Source organism: Bos grunniens, chromosome 26, assembly GCF_055505025.1.
Source record: "Bos grunniens cultivar Pamir isolate PY7600 chromosome 26, Bosgru_T2T1.0, whole genome shotgun sequence".
NCBI classification, from domain to species: Eukaryota; Metazoa; Chordata; class Mammalia; order Artiodactyla; family Bovidae; genus Bos; species Bos grunniens.
The window spans coordinates 21,506,672-21,530,288 of NC_141190.1; the positions used below are offsets into that span (position 1 = coordinate 21,506,672).

The 23,617-nt window shown below is 39.7% G+C and overlaps 1 protein-coding gene across 1 annotated transcript in view; it reads left to right on the forward strand.

Moving 5' to 3' along the window:
* The first annotated feature begins 476 nt into the window (after positions 1 to 476).
* The window catches only part of WNT8B (Wnt family member 8B), a 28,102-nt gene continuing 4,961 nt past the window's right edge, over positions 477 to 23,617 (forward strand). Inside the window, exons 1-3 of the mRNA XM_086377313.1 lie at positions 477 to 668; positions 22,427 to 22,460; positions 23,209 to 23,347. Coding sequence (XP_086233439.1) covers positions 604 to 668; positions 22,427 to 22,460; positions 23,209 to 23,347 — 238 coding nt within the window. The 5' untranslated portion in view covers positions 477 to 603. The remainder of the gene's footprint in view (positions 669 to 22,426; positions 22,461 to 23,208; positions 23,348 to 23,617) is intronic.

Sequence of the window (23,617 nt, forward strand, 5' to 3'; positions counted from 1 at the left end):
GCTACACTGAATGCAAATGAAGTCTCAAAGCCCTACAAAGTACAGTCAGGAAAACACAGTTCCTTCTAAATCCCTTTGGGGACCAGGCTCCCCTCTCCGTGTGTCTGTGTCTGCAGTGAGTATGCCTGAGTGGGGGAGGCTGGGGTGGGTGGGAGGAGGCAGAGGGAGGAGAGACTCCTTGCAGTGATTATGTGGAGGGGATTTGCTATGTCCCTTCCCCCCCCCACCCCTTTTCTTTGTCCTCTTTCTCTGTGTTCCTCTCTTTGTCCCCTTTTCCTCGTCCCCTTCTTCTGCATTTGTCTGGGAGAGGATCCTGGAGTGTTCTTTTGATCGAATCAATCTTTCTCTGGCACTTGAGTTCTGATTGGCTGAAGGACTTAGGGAGGAAAAAAAAACTTTAATTAAGGAGATAATCTCTTCTTTGGAAGTTTGGCAGCTCCATTTCACCTCCCCTTAACTCTGTTTGGGATCACTTACACACCAAGGAAGTTGGGGTGTGAGGGGAATTCCACCCCACTACCACTGAGGAGGATACTTTTCCGTCTTGCCTCTCTGTCTCCCAAAGTTTAGAATTCCCTATCCTTATTACTCCGAAGGATTAGGATGCTTGTGAAGCCTTCTGTGTGCATCTTTCTTTTCACCTGTGTCTTCCAACTCAGCCATACCTGGTAAGTAACCTGGACTCTTACCTGGAACTGGGAATAGGTAATTGTGTATAATCTGTTGGAGAGAGCTTATTTTCATTTCTAGAACTGGAGGAAGCCTTGGGATCTCTCCGAGGGAAAAAAAAATTGTTCCACGGAGTAGGACTCTTTCTAAATTTACGGTCAGTTTTAGTAAATCTTTAAGATTCTTGGCAATATAGGAATGGATTATAAGATGGGGGGTCCTTACTTTTGTAAATTGCCGGACCACATATATTCAAGTCATTTTGGGGGAAACGGACAGTAGCTCTTTTTACCAAATTCTGATGTCAGCATTGTGGTGAAGAAGAGGTGGTTCAGAGCAAGATCTACTGTAAGCTGAATCTGATCTTTGAGGTGGAGGCGGGAGACAAAATTCAATGGAATCTTATTTTGCACTTTCTGACTTAAATATTTTTTTCAGAATATTCTAAGTAACTGCTCATATCAACACTTCCTAGACACTGAAAAATTTACTCAAGCTACTGAGTTGGTACCAGGTTAACAAACATGTTTGAAATAAACTGTTTTAGAAACATAAACTTCTCTACAAATGTATTTAATTTATTCCTTTTACACATATTTCTAAATTGCTCAGAAAATGAGAAAACGTGTCTGAAAATGCTTTGTAATCTATAAACCATTACACAAATCATAGATGATATTATCATCCTGTTCATTTAGCTCTTGGAAACCATATAAATATCTATATAAGGAAATGTTAACAAGCAAGTATCCAATAACATACAGAAGAAAGACCTGGGAGATACATGTCACTAGGTGTTTGGAATTTCTCCCCAATTAAAATATAAACTCAGTTTCTCTCTTTATCAATTTTAGCCTTGCCCATCTATGTAATCAAGATATAAATCCAATTGCTGCATAAACTATTGAGAAAACAAAAATAGGAATTTCATGGCTAAAATCAGCTTCCTATGCTGGTTGAGAGTGTATTCTAATTTTAAATGAGTAAATCCATCTGTATTAGAGAGTCGATCAGAAGTGTGTCAAATGAGTACAACAACTTGCAAGCTAACACAATAATTTGTAACATCGATGATTATAAACTGAACTACCAAATAACTGGTCAGTTTTTAATTGGCATTTTAATTAAATATGTCATGTTAAAAAAAAAAATCTGTCTTCTCTCTCCATGAGAACAAAAAGACAAAAGGGAGAGGAGACTATTTCAGAGCATTTCTACTGACGTTCATGGTATTCTTCAGCTGATTCAGTATCAGCAAAAGAGAAACACAAGATTCCTTTCCCCAGTCACCAGGGCAGTGTGAAGAATTGTTCTATAAAAATACCTTTACTGTGTGTTCCTTCCCTGCTGGAGGGGGTCATGTTCATTTCATTCCGATACTGACACAGCCACGCTGAAAGGTGGCTGGGTTGCTTGTCTGTCCAAATTCAAGTGTCTGGATTCAAAAAGAGACAAGAAAAAAAGAGATGTGAAAGAAAGTTCTAATTTAAAAACAGGGTTTAAGAACCCCTTCTTGCCTCGCCTGACTTTGAGGAGAAAATGTACAAATCTCCTGTATAATGCAATTAGATTTTAATTGCCTTTCCCCTATAAGCCCCAATTTGAATGCAACATTTATAGTTTGCCAAGAGTCTGATTTGGGTAGCATTTGAAAGTGATTTTTAAGCTTCACATTAAATCTTGATTATTCTTATAATGGAACTATCAGGGTTTTACATAAGGTCATCCTTCCCTTTGTGCCATGAAGAAAAATTTGACCAACCGCAGCCTTTCAGAGTTTCTCTTAATACTTCATTATCAACCTTTTATGTAAGGATCCCAAAAGCATTTAACAAATAGAGAACCACAATTTCTGCTTGGCTGTTCAATTGTAGGCTTTCCTGAAATTGCTGTCTAAAGGAGTCTATCAACAGAAATTCCTGAGCTTGAAAAGGAGAGAATAAAGATGACATTCACCTACAATCTGCAGTTTTACTAGATATCTCAGGGCAAGATAATTAGGAGGAAAAAAGCATTCTCCCCAGTTCCTTTTTGTTGGGACTTATCTGAGAATAATTTTCTTTAATAACTTGAGAATAATATTTTCTTTGAATTTGTTTGTCTTAATCCTAATGGCTTAAGAAAGAGAGAGAAGGGGACTGTATGAGCACATAACACAGCCAAGCAGATGGTGATGGCTATAATGGTGGCCAGAGATAAGCCAATTTGACTTTTCACTTCCAATACTTGTATTTATCTGGAGTGAACAGGCCTAGAACATGTTTTTTCTTAACTTTTACCTTCATTTTACTCCAAATGATGTCTCATAATGATACTAGGTCTTGCTCAGTACTATCCACTTCTCTTTCTTTCTGCTCCACTCAATCACCAAATCAGAAAGATGCACTGGGGGGTAGATGCTAGCCCTGGCTCTGCCCTCATGCTTTAAGGGGGATTTTTAACTACCTCTCCTTCTTTACAAAGGAATTAAACAGGGTCAGTCTCTTTTCTGCAGGAGAGAAAGAACTTATCTGAAAACTTAGGGTTTTAAGGCAGCTTTGAAATATATATTTCCTTGGTTCTCTGCATGTGCATTTTTTTGGGTAACCTTTCTATGGCTCTTGAAATTTCATCTGATAATGACATGCAAAACCCCTGATTTGAGATTATGTGTGTGTGTTGTCAGGGGCGGGGGGGCTTGAGTCCATATTCTCACTGAGTATCATCTATAGTTTATTATTTTTTGCATGTATGTGAAACTATTTTTCATATAAATTATGAATAATAAAACACACTCATTTAAAAATGATTGAATTCATGGTGATTTGTTGCATATTAAGATTTTGTTGAGTCCTTCCCTCTGATAGATATGAAAAGAACAGATGCGATCGGGTGAGAATCCATTCCATCTCGTCAAACTAAGAGGATTCTCATCCCCACAGAGGTTGGGGATTTTCAAAGTTGAGGACATAAAAAGTAAGGTGTGTGAAATTGCTTTGGAATCTGGAAAATAATATGCCAATATGAAAGATTCACATACCTAATAGCTTCCCTGCTCAATAAAAAAAGGTTTATAGCCCATTAAAAAAAAATGGCTTGAGATTTGTGGAGTAACTTGGAGGTGGATTAGGTTGGCAGCTGCACAGTAGGAAGTCCTTCTAAGGGCTTGCGACACGATTACTGAAATTTAATTTCCATTTTGTCGTTGATTTCTCAACAGTGGAGCCATGTATTGTTTCTTTCAGAGTCTCGGTATCTCTTGCCACATATAATAATATTAATATAATAACTATTATATTTACAAAGACTGTGAGGTCTGGAGGAGACACTTCATTACAGCTTTTCTTGCAAAACCAGTTTGCAGAAGCGATGACGACACTGCTCCATGATACATCTTCATTTTTGTGTGTGTGGATGATAATGTGATACAAAGAAAGATCTTCTTTTTATGACATTATAGAAAGAAAATTGGGCTTTCCTGGTGGCTCAGTGGTAAAGAATTTGCCTGCCAACGCAGGAGACGAGGGTTCGATCTCTGGGTTGGGAAGATTCCCTGGAGAGGGAAATGGCAACCCACTCTGGTATTCTTGCCTCGGAAATCCCATGGACAGAGGAGCCTGGTAGACTACAGTCCATGGTGTCACAAAAAGTCAGACACGACTTACTGACTAAACAACAATAATAATAAGCAAATTGGGATATTTTTTAAAAGGATCAGAAGAAAAGAGATTTCAAACCAAACCCTCCCTCTTCCATGGAAAGAGTTTACTTTTTCCCCTTTTTCTCAGCTGGAACAATTGGTTTAATGCTACTCTATATTGGGTAATGCTATTATCTCTGGGACTATTAATAAAATCCCTTTTTCCTGGACTCCATTTGCTCTTTTTTTTTATCCAACTCATATAATCAATTTCTCTTAATCTGCTGGCTGATTATTATTATTATAAATCAGGGCATTTCTAAATGATTTCATCTGCTCACATTTGGATGAAATGGGTTTTTGGCTAAAAGATTCCAAAGATTTCACCAGAGTCTTGCCATCTACTCATCCTTAAAGACTTAGCTCAGGTATTCCCTCCTCCAGGAAGTCTTCCTAGATTGAATTAGCTACCTCTGCCTCCATTTTTCATATTTTGTAGTTTAAAAATAGAAAGTTGCCTGGCTTACTGAAGTTCTTAGTGCTGTATAGCTATAGGCTCCTGAGAAAGAAGAACTTATTATTAGCTTTGGCTTTGTCCCAGATTTGTCTTGGGACACAATCTATACTCAGGAATAATAATGATGTGAACCAATAGTTAGTGAGCATTCACTCTGTAACTTCGCCAAAGACACATAGCTTGTTAGTAATGAGACAGGAATTTGACTCAACATCACTTGCTACACTGAGCCACCAAACCATCCCGTGTCAGACAGGACTGCTTTGTCTCCTCTGCCCATGATTTGTAGCTCAGTAGCCAGAATACTGGACCGTGCTACTTCATACTATGGCCAGACTTTTTTCTCTGTCTGGCACTCCAATTCTTCTGGGAATTTTTAATGATATTAAGTTTAGTCTGACAAACATGCAGAAGTCTGGCACTGAGAAACAAAAGCTTATACCTGGCTAATATTTTAATTTTTAAAAGTATTTCTTCTGTTAGCTTACTTAAATTGTCTCTTACATTAATTATCCATAGAATGCACTTTTATTTCATTCCTTTCATCTCATTGAAAACTATCTTCTACCTCTTGATTTGGATTAGATATATGAAGTACTGGCTTTTGTCCCCAAACTCAAATTACCTGTTCTTTTCAAGACAGCAGGTTTGTGTTTGTATGGAGATCAGTGCAAAAACTTCTGTGCTATCTGTACTGCCTCTGATGTTAAAAGTTTACTTGTAACATAAGGGAGCTAGTTCTGACTATATTCTCCTAAGAATAAATACATATATTTGTAGCATCTGTTAGAATTTCCAGGAGTCCAAGAATGATTATGGGTATCCTCCATTTCATCATTTTTCATTTAACAGCTTTTAAATAAACACTTGGGAATCTTTAGAGCTCTTTTGCCTTTTTGTTATCAAAGTAACTAGCCAATATAAAAACAAATTACCCAATATTCCTAATTTAATTGCACGACAAGGAGACATACAGAATAAATATATAGAGTTGATCTTAAACCAGACACACCCAAAAAACTCTTCCCTATTTCCATCAGAAAGGCAGAGGAGATTTCATAGAGTTTAGAGAGATGGGGCAATACAATTTTTCTTAGGATAAACTCTCATTTTTCAGAAAGCAGATTTTTCTTCCTAGGTAAAAGATCAGGCAGGGTTAATAGTTGGGGGAACTCTGAGCCTGGTTCACATAAACAACACTCCCCACTGCCTCCCATTTGAAATATACCTACACTCTGAGGGCCTCTCGAAAGAAACTACCATCCACTTTGGACAGACTCTCTAGTCTCATTATGAGCCAAACTTTTACGGTTTGTTTTTCTCAATCTTTATTGTTGGCTCTTGTTATTGATCATATCATTTCACTGTATGCTTCTAAGATCAGAGCTTTCTCCAGACCAAGAGAAATCAAACCATAAGGGGATCATTTAAATCCACTATTGTCTGACCAGTTCAAATTCACCTTTCTTAATAGGATATTTTCCCAACTTCAGCATCCTCCGGTACCAGCACAGTGTGAGGCTATGTGCCAGCAGCCTCAAAAAGACCCTGTAAGTGAGACAATAGCTCAATCTTTCTATGTAATTCCCTAAATGAAATTCTTATGTTTACTAGGTCAAGCTTAACCCATCCTTCAGAATGAGAAATTCCCCTTCATTCAAAACTGTAATTCTTTTTTGCTACCATAAATCATAGTCCTTTTGCTTTACTCGGGCCCTCCATGTCAGACTTTGAAGATTTCATTTCATACTAATATCCAACCTAATAAATAGTGATAGTTGAACCATTTTATCCTGTCTGGTATTTCTTCATGTTAATCTAAGGCATATGGTAGAGACTAGACTGCACAGATGGTTGGTTCTGTTCAGACTATTTATTCTGTTGTTTAATTCTATATTATAAACATTTTCTTAGAAAGATAGAGTAGCATATAGAATGACCTGCCATAGTTCAGCTTCAACAGTTATCAACTGCTGGCTCATCCTGCTTCATCTATACTTTTTGTATTATTGTCAACTGCATATATTTCTCTTTGTCTAAACCTTCCATGGTAAATACTACCATGGTTCAAAATAGGCAAAAGAAGGATAGGAAAAGGATTCTTGTGCCTGAGAGATCTTGATAGCCAGTAATTAGAGTGAATCTTAGGGAATATCAAATAGATATGACTGCCCTTGGGGGAAAATCAAGAACACAAATTAGTGAAAAGAGAAAATTTACTCAAACAGATATTTGAGTTTATTTCTATTTGAGATGTGGCTGGTTAGCAAAGGCAACAGAAATTGATAATTGGGTCAGTTGAGGAAAGAAAACTTTTACCATCCATTTGGATTTAGTTCTATTAAGTAATGAAAATGGTACCAAAGTGCCAACGCTTGTCAATTTTCCCACCTTGAACTGGTCACCGAATTGTGTTGTAAGATAATTCTTACAGTTACCATACATACCTTCCTCCTTGATCCTGACATAAACCAATTGACTGATCCATCAATGCAGCTGAGAACATGAATATTTTCTAAAGTCTATACTACAGGGACGAATGTTAAAGATCATAAAACAAAACAAAGTTTTCTGCCTTCGTAACAATCCTAGAAGAGGTTCCTGCAATCCCAGGCTTTCTGGGAAGAGTGGTTTGAGCTGTACCTTAGCAGCTTTCACTTAGAGACCACAGGACAGAGAATGAGTTCAGTTTATTCCCAGTTAGAGTCCTCATTTACATGCTAAGTGTTGAAGTGCTTTTCTGTAGCTCAGTGTTTCTCAGCAGAGTTTGCTACAATACATAAAGAAGGAGGGATATGAGGACAGAAAGACCGCTCTATAAAATATCCTGGAATACAAATGCCTTTTCAGTTTCAAGGGAAAAGATTATCCCTTGAAATTTGCGATTTCCTTGGGAAAGGAATCTGCCTGAGATTGTTTTGCAGAGCTGCGTGATACATCGTCGCCTGTGGGCTATTACTGTGGGCTATTATATATTATCTTTGCCTTTGCCGGTAGTTACTTGGCAAGGGCTAGATCTGAGATATCACGGGATTTTAATATAAGCGTTAAGGACAACTGTTAAAACTGAAGCATCTGTTTAACATTTCTTTCTTTATAGCCGAGTGATGTATAACACTTTTTCCTAGTATTTTAGGGCACTGCATTATAATATAGAAAATTCACATTTATATAAAACAGCTTGAGAATTATTTTTAGAGTTGACTTCCTTTTGAAGAATGAGAGGGAGTTTAAAACCATGAAAGAGATAATGGGGATACGGCCAAAACTACACATTCGTTACTTTTTCCTTTCCTACCGATCTTGAAAAAAACCCTCACTTGGCTCCAGTCTTCACCACAATCATTTCTCTTTCCTTTCACATCCACACTCCTTCAGTGAATCTATGCTGGTTGATTTCATTTCACAACTGTTTACTCGCTGTAATCTGGCCTCTGAAATAGATCTATTTCTCCACTGAAATAGATCTCTCCATTGATATCACCTCTGTTCCCTCCTGACAAATTTTTAAGTTGGAGGAAGCTTATCTTTGAAATACTGAATCCTTCTCTTCCCTTCAAGACTTTAAATATCTTGGGCCTTCTACTTTCTAATCCCATCCAATGACTAAATCGGAAAAAGCCTGATTTCAATTATTTCTACTATACAATGTATAAGAATTAGTCATGCTGGTCACTCTTGGAAAAGCCTGCAATTTAAACTTAACTCTTTCTAGTTGTACAGTGAATTGTTTCTAGCTCAAATCTCCTTAGGTACTATCAGCAAACATAGTAAAAATGTTTGGATCAATGAGATATTATTTCAGTCACCAGTAAGGCTTGCCTTCTACGTATATAATTGTGTGTATGTACATATCTGTGTCTGTGCTCTGCAGGTCCGATGTTGCAGAGGCTAGAGTCACAATAAAATTTGCTCAGGAAGAGCTATCCTTGGGTTTTCCCCGGCCCAGTGGATTTTGTAAATTCCATGAGGTGAAACACCTGGCCGTTAGACATACATTCTAAGAGAAAGTTTTCCACTGTGGCATCTGCCAGCAGCTCCGCTAGTCTGGACCCTCCCCTCAACCTTTCTCCTCCTTTCCCCTATAATCTCTCTGTACCAAACCACCAGCTCCAGCTGAAGATCTGTATCTACATTCATTTACCACCACTTCTCCTCTTCCCTGGGCTTCACCCCAAAGTTATTATTACCAGACTGTCTTCTTGAATCGAGCCAACTAGGGCTTCATGACCCAGAGACTCTCTGTGGACCTCAAAGGGCAAAGAGAAGCCAAACCTGTTACTCAAGGACTTGTGGGGAGAGTGAACCAAGGAGGGGATCAGAGGGCATAGAGATGAAAGTCCTGGGCATTGAGAAGAAAACACCAAATCCTGGAAAATTCTGTTTAGAACCTTTGTTTTAAAAAAAACAACAAAAAACAAACGTGTGTGGAAGGGGAAAAGGGAATCCTAACTTAGAGTGAAGCTATATCAACCACTGGAGTTCTAATGTATCTGGTTACACTTGCCAATCAGTGAGGCTGGCCTGTTAGCTTTGCTGCATGAGACTGAGTTCTTTCCTGGGAGGGACTCTCGTACTGAGGGGATAGCGAGTCGTGTCCACAAACTTAGTGCAGTAACAAGGTCCTGGTCATGCAAAGGGATGAGTAAGTCTGCAGGTAGCATGCTCAGTGCTCCTTCCTGGGCCTGCGCTGGTCTGTGCTGTGGGGCTGTACAGAATCAGGCATGTGTCCTCACGAGGGCTGCCACACCACTCAGAGCACGAGGTGATGCGCTACAGACCTCCTCACGGGCTACGCTAGTTTGGAGAAAGCCTACAAATAAGGAGAAATAAGTAAAACTAATTGGATAGTGTTTGCCCACAATTAGATACAACTAAGAGTGGGCGTGCTGCGACTTTTGTGATTCATGGGGTTGCAAAGAGTCGGACACGACTGAGAGACTGAACTGAACTGAAAAGAGTGCCCAGGTGGCACTAGTAGTAAAGAATCTGTCTGCCGATGCAGGAGACATAAGAGATGTGGGTTGGATCCCTGGGTTGGGAAGATCCCCTGGAGGAGGGCATGACAACCCACTCCAGTGTTCTTGCCTGGAGAATCCCATGGACAGAGGAGCCTGGCAGGCTCTAGAACTTCTGAGCAACTGAGCACGCATGCACGCAGAAAGTTCTACAAAATTGCAGGTTCCCATTCTCAATTAGTTATGTCTGCATGCATGAATGCTAAGTTGCTTCAGTCATGTCCAACTCTTTGCAACCCCATGGACTGTAGCCTGCCAGAGTCTAATACTTAAAAAAAATTTCCTATTTCCTTGCAAAGATGGCACCCTTTGAAAGGGCCACCATATGAAGGGGCTCCAGGCTGGGATCACTGCTTGGGTTCGGCATACTGCAGGCAGATCAGGAAAACTGGGCGGGCTCAGGCCCCAGAAGTTTATCTAAAGGAGTAACTGTGGAGTCTTCCTAAGAGAGCATTCTCTCTAAAGGAAAGGAATTGAGAAGATCAGCTCTTAAATCTTGTCACTGGAATTTGTTAGCAAGCCCCTCAGTTTCAGTCCAGTGGAGGAGGTTGGAGGGTGACCAGGAGGGGGTTATAAGCAAAAACAAAAGAACAGTTTCATGAAACCCTGTAAGACTTGTACACAAACAGCAGTTTTGATACGAAATGGAAAAGTAAAACTCTAAAAGGGGTTAAAAGATATTTGCCCTGACATTTAAAAAATAGACTTTTAAAAGGAGAAGTTTTAGGTTGACAGAAAATTAGAGCAGAGAGTACAGAATTCACACCTATTTGCTCCCCTCCTCCCCTGTACAGTACTCCCAATTATTAATATCTTGCATTAGTGTAGTACATTTGTTTGTCCCTGTTTTTTCATCTCTTGAGCCCAATGTGAACAGCAACAGTGCCCCAAAATGTACTCAGGGGACTTAGTGGTAGATAAAGCAGAACCTGGCAGATATGGGTGCCTGGTGGGCATGAAGCCAAAGAAAGAGTTAGAGCAATGGAATAATAGAAAGTCAGCAGAGACGAGGTGATAGTTAACTGAACCTTTTATGACTGTGGGCAAAACACCCCTAAAACCTCCAAGAAATACCAAGAAATTTTCGGGGATTGGGAGTCCTCAATTAGCATGTGGGAATAAGAGCAAGAGAAATATGAGTTGCAGAAAAGCACAGCAGTAGGGAGTACATGCTCCAGAAATCAGACCGACTAGGTTCCAACTCCGTCTTTACCATTTAACTAGCTGTGGGACACTGACCAACACTCTGCTTCTGTTTCTGTGGCTGTAAAATGGAAGACATACTAGCTTCTACTTCATATAATTGTTGTAATAATTATGTGAGCTTAAAACATGTAAAGCACTAAAAAGAGTATTTTGTGTGCACAGAATAAACACCCAATAAGTCGTGCAGTAACTACTCCATGGGGTTGTTATAAAAAAATGGAAAACGATGACACAGGTAGAGCACCCAAAAGAGTTCCTTATATATCTAAGAGATTCTTATTACTTGTGTGATAAAAATTAAACTTTATATGGGATCAGTTTATATACCGGAGGACTAACCAAAGGAGAGGAAACAACTGTAAAATTTTTATTTGGCAGCGTAAAAGCAAAACTAACTACAGTTATTTATGTAAATTGCTTGCTACTTATGCCTAATTGCTATGAAGCACAATAACAATTATACATAGCATTAAGTGTGTCAGATTAACGTTGCTAAAAGTTTTGATTATAACATCAACCTCTGTGTACATATGCTCAGTGTTCATTGATGCTCTTGTGGAATGATCTGCTAATGTACCACGCTCATCTGCTCACCATGCTAGAAAATTAGTGGGAGCACAGGCTTGCCACAAACTTCTTTCTCATATCCCCACAAATCTTTTTTCAGTCCTTTTTATCCTAGAATTTTCTATTGATTCTGATGATCCTCTCATTATTTTTGCAAAATCTTTTAATTTATTTTTATCGGGTACTTGCTATGTTCAAGGTACTATATTAGGAGCTGGAGGGGATACAATGATAACTAAGACAGCCTCTACTTCAAGTTGAGTATAAGGGAATACAGAAAAACCTTTATATGAGGCAGAAAAAAGTTGCTGTGAATCTTCAAGAAACTGGTTGTGGCTTTTGAGTTAGATACTAATTTAAGAATAAGTAACATTTTTAAAATATTCAGTTCAGTTCAGTTCAGTTGCTCAGTCGTGTCTGACTGTTTGCCATCCCATGGACTGCAGCACTCCAGGCCTCCCTGTCCATCACCAACCCCCAGAGTTTACTCAAACTCATGTCCATTGAGTCAGTGACACCATCCAATCATCTCATCCTCTGTCGGCCCCTTTCTCTCCTGCCTTCAATCTTTCCCAGCATCAGGGTCTTTTCAAATGAGACAATTCTTTGCATCAGGTGGCCAAAGTATTGGAATTTCAGCTTCAGCATCAGTCCTTCCAATGAATAGTCAGGACTAATTTCCTTTAGGATGGATTGGTTGGATCTCCTTGCTGTCCAAGGGACTCTGAAGAGCCTTCTCCAACACCACAGTTCAAAAGCATCAATTCTTCAGTGCTCAGCTTTCTTTATAGTCCAACTCTCACATCCACACATGACTACTGGAAAAACCATAACTTTGACTAGATGGACCTTCATTGGTAAAGTAATGTCTCTGCTTTTTAATAATCTGTCTAGGCTGGTCATATGTTTTCTTCCAAGGAGCAAGTGTCTTTTAATTTCATGGCTGCAGTCACCATCTGCTGTGATTTTGGAGCCCTCCAAAAAATAAAGTCTGTCACTGTTTCCACTGTTTCCCCATCTATTTGCCATGAAATGATGGGACCAGATGCCATGATCTTAGTTTTCTGAATGTTGAGCTTTAAGCCAACTTTTTCACTCTCCTCTTTCACTTTCATCAAGAGGCTCTTTAGTTCTTCTTTGCTTTCTGCCATAAGGGTGATGTCATCTGCTATCTGAGGTTATTGGTATTTCTCCTGGCAATCTTGATTCCAGCTTGTGCCTCATCCAGCCCAGTGTTTCTCATGATGTACTCTGCATATAAGTTAAATAAGCAAGGTGAAAATGTACAGCCTTGATGTACTCCTTTCCTGATTTTGAACCAGTCTGTTGTTCCATGTTCAGTTCTAACTGTTGCTTTCTGACCTGCATACAGATTTCTCAAGAGGCAGGTCAGGTGGTCTGGTATTCCCATCTCTTGAAGAATTTTCCACAGTTTATTGTGATCCACACAGTCAAAGGCTTTGGCATAGTCAATAAAGCAGAAATAGATGTTTTTCTGGAATTCTCTTGTTTTTTTGATGATCCAGTGGATTTTGGCAATTTGATCTCTGGTTCCTCTGCCTTTTCTAAATCCAGTTTGAACACCTGGAAGTTCACGGTTCACATACTGTTGAAGCCTGGCTTGGAGAATTTTGAGCATTACTTCATTAGCGTGTCAGATGAGTGCAATTGTGCAGTAGTTTGAGCATTCTTTGGCATTGCCTTTCTTTGGGATTGGAATGAAAACTGACCTTTTCCAGTCCTGTGGTCACTGTTGAGTTTTCCAAATGTGCTGGCATATTGAGTGCAGCACTTTCACAATATCATCTTTTAGGATTTGAAATAGCTCAACTGGAATTCCATCACCTCCACTAGCTTTGTTTGTAGTGATGCTTCCTAAAGCCCTCTTGACTTCACGTTCCAGGATATCTGGCTCTAGGTGAGTGATCATACCATCATGATTATCTGAGTCATGAAGATCTCTTTTGTATAGTTCTTTTGTGTACTCTTGCCACCTCTTCTTACTATCTTCTGCTTCTGTTAGGTCCATACCATTTCTGTCCTTTATTGTGCCCATCTTTGCATGAAAAGTTTTTTGGTATCTCTAATTTCCTTGAGGAGAAGGCAATGGCACCCCACTCCAGTACTCTTGCCTGGAAAATCCCATGGACAGAGGAGCCTGGTAGGCTGCAGTCCATGGGGTCGCTAAGAGTCGGACATGACTGAGCGACTTCACTTTCACTTTTCACTTTCATGCGTTGGAGAAGGAAATGGCAACCCACTCCAGTGTTCTTGCCTGGAGAATCCCAGGGACGGGGGAGCCTGGTAGGCTACCATCTATGGGGTCACACAGAGTCGGACACAACTGAAGTGACTTAGCATAGTGTAGAGTAGCGTAATTTTCTTGAAGAGATCTCTAGTCTTTCCCATTCTATTATTTTCCTCTATTTCTTTGCATTGATCACTGAGGAAGGCTTTCTTATCTCTCCTTGCTATTCTTTTTTACATATTAATCGAGATATAATTCATGCATTGTAAAATTTACCCTCTTAAAGCGTACACATCAATGGGTTTCAGGATATTAAAAAATCTGTACAACCCTCACCTCAATCTATTTTAGAGCATTTTCATCACCTTAAAAAGAAATCCTTTATCCATTAGCAGCCACGTCCCATTCTTCCACTCCTTAGTCCTTGGCAACTACTAATCTACTTTAAGTTTATATGGAATTGCTTGTTCTGGACATTTGCATAAAAAGAATCATATAATGTATGGCCTTTTGTGTCTGGCTTTCATTTAGAATGATATTTTCAAGGTTCATTCATGTAGCATTAGTACTCCATTCCTTTTTATGGCCAAATAATATTCCATTGTATGAACAGACCACAGTTTATTCACCCATTCATCACTTGATAGACATTTGGGTTGTTTTCACTTTTGGGCCATCATGAATAATGCTGCTATGAACACTCATGTATTACAAGTTTTTGTTGGACACATGCTTTTAATTCTCTTGAGTAAATGCCTAGGAGTGGAACTGCAGGGTCATATAGTCACTCTATGTTTAACCTTTTGAAGAATTGCCAGACTATTCTCCAAAGTAGTTACACTATTTTGTAATCCCACCAGCAATGTATGATGGTTTTGATTTATCCACATTCTTGACAATACTTGTTATAGTTTTTTTAGTTTAGTAGGTGTGAATTCTTGTTGTGTATTTTATTTGTATTTTTATGATAACTAACAATGTGGCTTCCCTGGTGGCTCAGTAGTAAAGAATCTGCCTGCAGTGCAAGAGCCACAGAAGATGTGGATTTGATCCCTGGATTGGGAAGATCCCCTGGAGGAGGGCATGGCACCCACTTCAATATTCTTGCCTGGAGAATCCCATGAACAGACTATTGTTCATAAGGTTGCAAAGAGTCAGACATGACTGAAGTGCCTTAGGACGTGTGCAATGATGTTTGGCATCTTATCATGTAGTTAGTGGCCATTTGTACACCTTCTTTGGAGAAATTTTTATTCAGATCCTCTGTCCATTTTTCTTTCAATTAATTTTATCAGAGTATACTTGCTTTACAATGTTGTGTTAGTTTCCAGTGTAGAGCAAAGTGAATCAGCTATGTGTATACATATAACTCCTTATTTTTTGGATTTCCTTCCCATTTAGGTCACCACAGAGCATTGAGTAGAGTTCCTTGTGCCATACAGTAGGTCCTTTGCTCATTTTCAGATTGAGCTATTTGCCTTTTCACTCTTTAGTTGAAGTGCTCTTTATATGTTCTGGGTAGTGTCTAACTAGATATATGACTTGCAGACATTTTCTTCCATTCTATGGGGTGTCTTTTTACTTTCTTGATGGTGTCTTTTGAAGCATAAAAATTTCTAATTTTGATTAAGTCTAATTTATCTATGTTTTCTTTGGTGACATGTGCTTTTGGTATATCTAAGAAACCGTTGCCCGATTCCAGGTCATGAAAAATTAAAACTGTGTTTTTGTCTAAGAGTTTTGTAGTTTTAGCTCTCACACTTAGGTCTATAATTCATTTTTAGTTAATTTTTATGTGGTATGAGGTAGAGATCCAACCTCATTCTTTTGTATGTGGCTATCCAGTTGTCCCAGCACTATTGGCTGACAATACTAAGAATAGGTAAGATTAATGGAACAGCATAATCAAAGGCATAGAGGCATGAATGCATGGATTTCCAAGAATAGCAACTGGTTAGGCCTGACTAGGGGCTTCCTGGTGGCTCAGACAGTAAAGAACCTGCCTGCAATGCAGGAGATTTGGGTTTGATCCCTGGGTTGGGAAGATCCTCTGGAGGATGGCATGGCAACCCACTCCGTGTATTCTTGCCTGGAGAATCCCATGGACAGAGGAGCCTGGTGGGCTACAGTCCATGGGGTCACAAAGAGTCTGACAGAACTGAGCAACTAAGCACAGCAGAGGCCTGAGTAGAGGACTAGACAAGTAGGGGTGTTTAATGGGAAATGAGGCTGGAAAGGGATGTCGGGTCAGATTATGGAGGGCCTTAAGTGGCCAGAGTTGGAGAACTACAAAAGATTCTTGAGTAGGATGCCATTGGAATCAGGATTTCGGAAGATTGATCTAGCTCAAACCGTACCTGACAGGAAGTGGATAAAAACTGTTAAGTAGAGAGGTTAATCACTAGAGTTCTACAGTGGTTTAGGTCGGGGGCCACAACTCAGGCTGCAACAGTGAGAGTCACTGAGACAATGAGAAAGAAAAGAGGGAACTTGTATGTGAAAAATATTACAAAGGTAAGATACACTCGGGTTTTAATAACTGGTTGGATGCCGAGAATGGATTGAGAGAGACTGGGCGGTGGGGGTAGTGGGGTGGGAAACAGTGAGGTCAGAAGTGGCTAGTTGGCAGGGAAGATGAGTTAACTTTTAAATATTCTGTCCTCCATTGTTTACTGGCTATTTCTATTTCTTTTGGGATTTATGTTGTTCATGTCCTTTTTAAAAAAAAATGTTTTTTTAATATGTAAGAGCTCTTCATGTGTCATATATTGTAAGCATCTCCCCCAATTTGTCATATGTCCTATACAAGTATTATCTCATCTGACCATCTCAATAGCCTCTGAAGTTGCCACATCATAACCCCATCAGTTATAGTTGAGGTTAACTGAGCACAGACTAGTCTCTTTCCCAGGGCCACATAGTTAATAGGTAGCAGAGCTGAGACACCAACCCTCTGGCTCTAGAACTTCCTCTCTCAGGTTTTCTGCCTAATAATAAGGCAAATTTAATAATAGTTTCCTAGAGAATCATCTGTACTTTAAATAAATTTTAAAGAAAATAGGATATATTTAAATCTTTTATAGTATTTTCTTTGCACACACCAACTTAATTGTATGTATTTGTTTTTCTCTTTTCTTGATGGCTCTAGAGATTTGCTGTCTTATTATCTTTCAAAGACAGCCCTATAAAACTGGCTTCTAATTCTTTAACTTTTGCTCTTATCTTTTTTATTTTAGTTCCCTATTTTTCTTACCTTCACTTTGCTGATTTCAAGAACACATAGCAAAATTTTTTTAACTCTTAAAAAAAAAAAAACTTAGAGTTTTTCTCTTAATATAATAGTGACTTTTAAACAGCATGAGAATGGGGAGGCAGGCTAATTATAATCTCCAGGAGGACTTTTTCACAGATAATCTACTATTCTCTTGTCCCTTGTACCAACTGCCCATCCCACCCCAACCTGTGAAGAATATACTGTTTTGAGAGTGCTTTCTAATAGCTGTGTGTTTCCCCCTGTAAGAAAAAAACTCAAGTTTTAACCCATGAGTTAAAACTTCCCATGAGTCTTCATCCCATGAGTCTTCATATGATATTCTCATTGTTAATATTTAAATTGAAGTTATTTCGAAGGTGTGCTTTTTCATATTAAATGGTAAAAATTAAAAAAATAAACATATTGCCCTCACAATCTGAAGCATTCCCAGTAGAGAAGTCTAGCATTTGTTTGAAAACGTAGCTCTGGATCTCAAGATGGAATTCAGGGTTGGAGGTAAAGATTTGGGAGATATTGCATATTCATGGGGTAAGACCTTGCGCATGAATGAAGGATTCTCTCCTTTCCCCATCTCTCTAGATTGCTGTTCCTTCTGAGTTTCCTCAGATGATACTTCTTCCTGCTCCCACCCCTAAATGTGAGTTCCTTTGTTCTTTCATTCAACAAATATTTATTAAATGGTTACTATCCTCGGGCACTGTTCAAGGCATGGATAATATCTGGTGAACAAAACAGACCAAAAGAAAAAAACAAGAGGGAAAAAAAAAAAAACCCTTGCCTAATGAAGCTTACAATCTAGTGGAAGGAGAATATACAAATAAAGATGTAAAACACGGCATTTAGATGATGAAAAGTGCCCTGGAGAAATATGGAGCAGAGAGAGGGAGTGGAAGAAGTTGCAGTTTTTAAATAGATGATCCAGGAAAGCCTCAGAGAAAATGACACGTTTGATTAAAAGGCCAGTGCAAGTGAAGGAACAAGCTATATGGTTATATGGGGAAAGCATTCCAGACAGGAAAGATAGCCCATGCAATAGCCCAGAGGCTGGAGAGTACCTGTTGTGCTGGAAGAACAAGAGGACCAGTCTGGCTGGAGCAGATTAAGTGAAGGGAGAGTAGCAGGAGATTAGACCAGAGGCATAACTGGGTACCAGATTGCACAGAATCTCATAAACCACAGGAAGAATTTGGCTATCATTCTATGTGAGATTTAAGAATCAAAACAAAACACTAGAGGATTTTGAGCAGAGTGGCAAAAATTTGATTTATATTTTAAATGGATCACTTTTTTTATGTTTTTTTTTTTTAACTTTACAATATTGTATTGGTTTTGCCATATATCAACATGAATCCGCCACAGGTATACACGTGTTCCCCATCCTTAAACGGATCACTTTTTAAAGGGATCAATCATTTTGAGCATAGATTATGAGAAGAATAAGGGTAGAACCAAGGGGTTCAGTTAGCAGGCTATAACAACAGTCCAGGCAAGAGAAATGACAGCTTGGACCAGGGTGACAGCAGTGAAGGTGTTGGGAACTGGTTAGAGTCTGGATATATTTTGAACTGGAGCTGGCAGGAGTTGATGACAGACTGAACACAGGATGTGAGAGAAAGGAAGGAGTTAAAGATGACACCCAGCAGCTGGAAGAAAGAACTGTCCTTTCCCTAGACGAGGAAGACAATGGGAGGAACGGATTTGAAATGGTGACAGTGAAGATCAAAACTGTCTGGACATGTTAAATTTGAGCTGCCTATTAAAGCCTGAAGTGATGTCAAGAATATAGTTGGGGGAATTCCTGTGGTCCAGTGGTTAGCTCTCTGAATTTCCACTGCAGGGGTCCCAGGTCCAGTCCCTGGTCAGGGAAGTAAGGTCCTGTAAGCCATGCAGCATGGCCAAAACATAAATAAATAAATAAATTGTGCCTCAAACCCTAGTTCCTTTATATATATATATATATAAAGGAACTTCCCTGGTGGCTCAGTCAGTAAAGAATCTGCCTGCCATGTGGGAGACCCAGGTTCAATCCCTGGGTCAGCTGGAGAAGAGAATGGCAACTCACTCCAGGTTTCTTGCCTGGAGAATTCCATGGACAGACGAGTCTGTTAGGTTGTAGTCCATGAGGTCACAAAGAGTCAGACACAACTGAGTTTTATATATTATATGTATTTATGCAAGTCTGGAGTTTAACAAAGGCCTGAGAAGAGCTGAGAGGGTCCAGAAAGACAGAAACCCTTTGACACCAGCCTGGGTCATGTCATTAGCAACTGTATGTAAAGGGAATGGGAAGCTTACACCTCCATGTAGTAGTAGTATGTTGCTTGAACCACATTCTGTAGAGCCGTCTCCATCTTCCACTGTCTGTTAGCGTCTTTCCTTTAATCATATTACTGTCCCTAGGTGGCACACATATACACTTAAATTCCTTCCTCTTTGGCTCTCCTCACATTACACACTCACTATGCCTTCTATAATCCATATTCTATGTCACTCCCTAAAAGGACATATAAGACTGCAAACTTAATCAATAAATGTGTGGGTTCTGACTGATCTACCCACCAGCCCTTCTCATCTCTCCCCCTCCTAGGGCTTCCCTATTCCCTGACACAACAATATTGGCATTAGGTCAGTTGAAAATACCACAATGATCTCTAAGTGTTCCAGTGAAAACATGAATCACTCACTCTAAATCAAAAGCTATAAATTACTAAGTTTAGAGAGGAAGTTAGGCTTCTTTCCCAAACATTGTGAATGCAAAGGAAAAGTTCTTAAGGAAATTTAAAGTGCTGCTCCAGTGAACACAAGAATCATTCTTATCAACAAGAATGATAAGTGAGGGGCTTCCTTGGTGGCTCAGTGGTGAAGAATCTGCCTGCCAATCAATGCAGGAGACACAGGTTCGATCACTGATCCAGGAAGATCCCACATGCCATGGAGCAACTAAGCCTGTGCACCACAACTACTGAGCCTGCGCTCTAGAGCCTGGGAGCCACAACTAGTGAGCTCCTGTGTTGCAACTACTGAAGTCCACACACACCTTAGAGACTGTGCTCCACAGCAGGAGAAGCCTGCACCCAGCACCGAGAGAATGGCCCCCGCTCTCTACAACTAGAGAAAAGCCTGCACAGCAATGAGGACCCAACACAGCCCCTCCCCCCAAAAAAAAGAATGATAAATTAAACAGTCTACATGGAGACAGGATTAGTATTAGTGGTCTGGATAGAAGACCAAACCAGCCACAACATTCCCTTAAGCCAAAGCCTAACCCGAAGCAAGGACCTAACTCTTTTTAATCCTGTAAAGCCTGAGAGAGGTGAGGAAGATGCAAAAGAGATGTTTGAAGCTATCAGAGATTGGTTCATGAGGCTTACGGAAAAGAAGCCATCTCCATAATATAAAAATGCAAGGGCAGACAGCAAATGCTGATGTAAATCTGCAGCAAATTATCCAGATTCCAGATCTAGTCAAAATAATTAATGAAGGAGGCTAAATTAAACAACAGATTTTCAATGTAGATGAAACAGCCTTCTAGTGAAAGAAGATGCCATCTAGGACTTTCACAGCTAGAGAGGAAAAGTCAATGGCCAGTTTCAGAACTTCAAAAGACAGATTGACTCTTGTTAGGGACTAAGGCAGCTCGTGATATAGACTGAAGTCAATGTTCATTTACCCTTTTGAAAATTCCAGGGCCCTTAAGAATTATGCTAATTCTGCTCTATAAATGAAACAACAAAGCCTGGATCACAGCACATCTGTTTACAACATGGTTTACTGAATATTTGAAGCCCAATATTGAGAATTACTGCTCAGAAAAAAAAGATTTGGTTCAAAATATGACTGCTCACTGACAGTACACCTGAGAACTCTGATGGAGATGTACAGTGAGATTAATGCTATTTTTCATGCCTGCTAACACAACATTCATTCTGCAGTCCATGACTCAAGGAATAATTTTGACTTTCAAGTCTTATTATTTAAGAAATACATTTTTTAAGGCTATAACTGCCATGAATGAGTCCTCTGTACAAAGTTAATTGAGAACCTTCTGAAAAGGCTGCACCATTCTAGATAACTAAGAACATTCAGGATTCATGGGAAGATGTCAAAACATCAAGTTTAACAGGGGTTTGGAATAAGTTGATTTCAATCCTCATGGATGATTTTGTGACGTTCAAGATTTCAGTGGAGGAAATAACCGCAGGTGGAAAGAGAACTAGAATTAGAAGCAGAGTCTGAAGATGTGACTGAATTGTTACAATTTCATGATAAAACTTGAATGGATGAGAAGTTGCTTCTTACGGATGAACAAAGAAAATAGTTTCTTGAGATGAACTCTACCCATGGTGAAGAGGCTGTAAAGATTGTTGAAATGACAACAAAGTACTTAGAATATTACATAAACTTAGTTGATAAAACAGTGGCACTATTTGAGAGGATTGACTCCAATTTTGAAAGAAGTTCTACTCTGGGCAAAATGCTATCAAACAGCACTGCATACTACAGAGGAATCATTTACGAAAGGAAGAACCAATCAATATGGTGAAATTTATTGTCTTATTTTAAGAAATTGCCATATCTACTCCAGCCTTCAGCAACCACCACCCCGGTCAGTCAGCAGACATCAACATCAACGCAAGACCCTCTACCAGCAAAAAGATTGACTCAGGAAGCCTCAGGGGATGGTTAGCACTTTTAACAATAAGCTATTTTTTTTTTTTAAGAAGTTCCCTGGTGGGCCAGGGGTTAAGAATCCACCTGCAGGGGACTTGTGTTCCGTCTCTGCTCGGGAAGATTCCACATGCCATGGGGCAACTAAGCCTGGCCACCATAACTACTAAGTCAGCGCTGCAGAGCCTGTGCTCTGCAACAACAGAAGCGGTGGCAATGAGAAGCCCACACTCCACAGTGAAGAGTGGCCCGTCCCCCAACAACTAGAGAAAGTCTGCATGCAGCAACGAAGACCCAGCACAGCCAAAAATAAATAAATAAATGTCAAGGTTGTAAAGTCCACTAAAAAATAAAGTATTTTAAAATTAGGGTACATACATTGTATTTTTTTAAGACGATGCTATTGTACACTTAATAGACAACAGTATAGTGTGAACATAGCTTTTATATGTACTGGGAAACCAAAAAATTCATGTGATTGGCTTTATTGCAGAATTTGCTTTATTGCAGTGGTCTGAAACCAAACCAGGAATGTCGCTGAGGTATGCCTATATATTTGCTGAAGTAATTCTTAAAACTCTTGGCATCATAAATGAGTCAGTGTATCTCTATTACGCTCTGTGGTTTTTCTCTCTTCTAGGTCAGTGAACAATTTCCTGATGACTGGTCCAAAGGTAAGAAAAAAATTCCTTTGATTTCTTCGGACTTAGCTTAGCTTCTTGACTGAAGACTATACATGTCAATATCTTTTCATTATATCCACATCTTTTATTATACTGTGTATCTTTTAGGCAGAAAAACTGTGGCACAGAAAGGGATACACCCCAAATCACACAGAAAACTAATGTCAGAGCCAGGTTAAGAACTCAGGAATATTGACTCTGAATTTATGGCCAGAATAAAAGTTTTCCTTTGTAGTGTCAGGCTATAGTTAGCCATCCTTCTCAGCACACAGCGGGCAGGCCGTCCTCCATCCTTAAAATGCTGGCTTTCTACTATATGATCTCTAAGAATATTTCCAGCTACAAAATGTTTTCTTCATAGGATGAGAACAGTTGAAAATTCATAAATCGTGTAACTGAGTCTCATTTTGAAGTGAGTACAGTGAATAGAGGTAGTGAGGTCTAGAGTCTAACGAAACACCAGTTTCATTCCTACTTCCACCATTTGCTAGTGGTGGGACCTTGAGCAAATTGTTTTACATCACCTCTCTGAGCTTAGGTTTCTGTTCTATAAAATGGTACCAATTTCACAAGGTTATTTGTGATGTTACATGAGACAGCATATTGAAAGTGCTTACTCTGTAATTAATTTGGAGGAGTGGGAAAGTGGGCAGGAAAAGATGTGCTTAGCCACTTTAAGGCAAATGCCTACCAAGTTCAGCTGCTGTGAGTCTGAAGTTTGACCCCTGTGTCCCTGCAGGCTTACCTGATCTACTCCAGCAGCGTGGCAGCTGGTGCCCAGAGTGGAATTGAAGAATGCAAATATCAGTTTGCTTGGGACCGCTGGAACTGCCCTGAGAGAGCCCTGCAGCTGTCTAGCCATGGTGGCCTTCGCAGTGGTAAGGAAAGCTTCAGCCACAGGTCCCTGGACCACTTGGCCATAGGTTAGGGCCCCACTCTCCAGGGATGGAATCCAGCCCCCTCTTTACCTTTGTTGGTCTCTGCTCTCAGGTCATCTCCCTCTCTAGTATCTTCTCTGTTTTTTGCTCCAGCTCCTCTTTTTCTTTACTGACACCCTCTCTACTCAACAAATGGCCCTTATCTCATCCCCAATCCTATACCATCTGCAGCCTCCTAGCCTCCTCAAAATAGGTAGGTAAGTAGAGGTC